The 2546-nt window shown below is 35.5% G+C and overlaps 2 protein-coding genes and 1 long non-coding RNA gene across 3 annotated transcripts; 1 reads left to right on the top strand and 2 right to left on the bottom strand.

The window, feature by feature from the left end:
* Positions 1 to 47: 47 nt before the first annotated feature.
* LOC109591335 (galectin-3-binding protein B-like) lies at positions 48 to 725 on the bottom strand (the record flags this gene model as incomplete). Its single annotated transcript, XM_020007087.1, has 3 exons — positions 621 to 725; positions 245 to 458; positions 48 to 187 (listed from the first exon to the last, which is right to left on the bottom strand). Coding segments are annotated over exons 1-3 (427 nt in total), but the record flags the coding sequence as incomplete, so codon positions are not given.
* A 46-nt stretch (positions 726 to 771) lies between these two features.
* On the top strand, positions 772 to 1771 carry LOC109591336 (uncharacterized). Its single transcript, XR_002189769.1, has 3 exons — positions 772 to 843; positions 929 to 1009; positions 1687 to 1771. It is a non-coding gene; the product is annotated as an uncharacterized LOC109591336 (long non-coding RNA).
* On the bottom strand, positions 1548 to 2499 carry LOC100631719 (ubiquitin-conjugating enzyme E2 D2B-like). The gene is made up of 6 exons (XM_003391543.2): positions 2364 to 2499; positions 2240 to 2303; positions 2151 to 2186; positions 2018 to 2091; positions 1859 to 1964; positions 1548 to 1794 (listed from the first exon to the last, which is right to left on the bottom strand). Exons 1-6 carry the CDS (start codon positions 2409 to 2411, stop codon positions 1652 to 1654), a joined length of 471 nt encoding a protein of 156 aa, XP_003391591.1. The 5' UTR covers positions 2412 to 2499; the 3' UTR covers positions 1548 to 1651.
* Between the last annotated feature and the right edge of the window lie 47 nt (positions 2500 to 2546).

Genomic DNA, 2546 nt, shown 5'->3' on the forward strand with positions numbered 1-2546 from the left:
ATCTGTGAATATAAGTATTAGCTGGTTACCAGTTTGATAGCACTTACAGCAGACAACAAAGGCATCATTAGAATCACCACATGTACTTGAGATTGTAGTATCAAAGCTACACTGTTGGAGTGTTAAAAAATCATCATCAGAACAGGTAACATCATCAATAATTGTGTCAAGGGAATCAGTCCCATACCTGTATGGAAAGGATCAATACTTCATAACAAGTTGATGGATTTGTTAACTAAGCTACATTGCTGTGCTTCCTGCTTTGCCAAAAGTTGAAGCTCCGTCATATCCCAACTGGTTACAAATGACATCAGCTTCGTTGTGACCAAATGAATCGTCCTCACAGATATTACCCCATGTGTTTGTACCAGTGGAATGACCATAGTATATCTGGACTATTCCAGCAGTTAGTGTTGATGAGGTGGAGTTGTTGCTGTAGAGTCTAACTGTTCCACGTCCTATAGCAAATATGACATGAATATGATACAGGCATATAGCCTTCATAGAGGAGGCTCAGTAAACTGCAGCAGTGCAGGTTATAACAAGGTAGTAGTTACAATACAAAGGTGCTTAAGATGCATGCAATATTAAGCTCATGCTTGTATACTTCAAGCTCTTACCTTGAGCATTAGCAACGTAGATCAGTGTCAAGAAGGAGGCCAGAACACTCAGCAAACTCATTTTCATGAGCATAACAAACCAAACAGGGCGTCAACTGTAGATGCTGCAGCGCAGCAAAGAGATCTGCCACGCCCTAGATTAATGAATAATCACACCTATTGATAGCTAGAGAAGATTATGAATGCTAATAGGAGCAGAACCGAGAGATAAATCAAAGACTAAGTAGTACAATACTTATAATAATTATTATAATTATACTATTGAATTATTTACTTATTTAATGCTCAGTGAATCTCTCTCCTTTTAGAGGCCTGAGTTCAATTGATCTCAAATCATTGAAATCAGATCAGAAGCTGATTCAGTACTAGATCTACAATCAACAACACAAGTATGTTATAAAATTTTCCTGCAGGATTTTGGCATAGTGCTTTATTACATTTTCAGATGCATATACATATACACTTATGTTGTATGTGTAGAAAGTTTGAGCTCATTCCGATCAAAATTGGATTTTTTTACAACCTTTTAAGTTGCTCTAAAATCGGGCCAAGATCACAAACTAAATTTTACCAAAAATGAAGGGGAAAGAATTCTCCATTTTTATTACATTTTCTGATACATATACATGTACTTATGTTGCGTAGAAAGTTTGAGCTCATTCTGATTGAAATTGAATTTTTTACAAACCTTTTAAGTTGCTCTAAAATTGGGCCAAAAGTCCCTGTACTATAGTACAGGGTCACAGACCAAATTTTGCCAAAAATGAAGAGGAAAGAATTCTTTATTTTTATTACATTTTCTGATACATATACATGCACTTATGCTGCGTAGAAAGTTTGAGCTCATTCCAATCAAAATCGAATTTTTTACAAATTTTTTAAGTTTCCAAATTCCTGGGTACATCCTGAAAAACCTCATGAACCATGCAATATGCTAAAAAAGAAACTGGCTCTATTGCATATTAAATAAGTTAAAAAATAAACAGAATCATAATTATCTAAATATTTTATTTTGTCAATAATCCATTGAATTAGTCCATTGCGTGTTTCTGTGTCCATTCTTTAGCAGTTTCATCATACTGTGAACGATTCTTAGTGAATGCTGCATACACTTCACCACCAACAGCCCAGTCTGGATCAGGGTCAACCAGTAATGATCTCACTGTACTTAGAACTGCAATGTATGGTATATACAGTAAGTAATGGAGGCTGGTATTATTGGATAATGATTGTTGTACTTTTCGATATTTTTAAGGCTGGACTCCACCCATCATTGAGTATATCTAAACTAATCCAGCCATCAGAATCAACATTCACATGATATATCTTAGTAGTGAACCACACCTTTGAGAGAGGGAGGGGGAGGATGGGTGTACATACAGAGTTCATGTACATACTTTTGGTGGTTTAAAGGGATATTCTTCATGAATTTCCATTTTTAAGTAGAAGAGACCATTCTCATAAGGTGTCCCTGTTAACAAAGAGAAATAATTAAAGATATACTCCATAATTATATCACATATATTGTACCTTCAGGTCCTAGTATTGTTGCTTTCCATGTTCCATCTAAAAGCAATACATCAATAAGTATATAGACGTATTCTTCATGGTCGGCTTACAATTTTCTGAGACTGATTCAGCATGACAGCCAACAGGTGGCTCATTCTTTATCTGATCTTCCTCCTGCATGGGATGGAGAGGGGACAATGGACATCCTAAAACTAGTCACACACATTTTAATACCTTCTTTAATCTTCTAATGACAGCTGGAATTTTAAAATGATCAGCCATTTTACTTAAATTGAACTTTCTCTATGCACAATTCAGTAACAATTTGATAGCATCAGCACACACAGCAACACCATGACTCAGCATCATGAATAATATAATTAGATTTACAACACTGTGCACTGTCATCCAACAATG

The sequence above is a fragment of the Amphimedon queenslandica genome, unplaced genomic scaffold (assembly GCF_000090795.2).
Source record: "Amphimedon queenslandica unplaced genomic scaffold, v1.1 AMPQUscaffold_8420_Cont19636, whole genome shotgun sequence".
In the NCBI taxonomy this organism is placed as follows: domain Eukaryota; kingdom Metazoa; phylum Porifera; class Demospongiae; order Haplosclerida; family Niphatidae; genus Amphimedon; species Amphimedon queenslandica.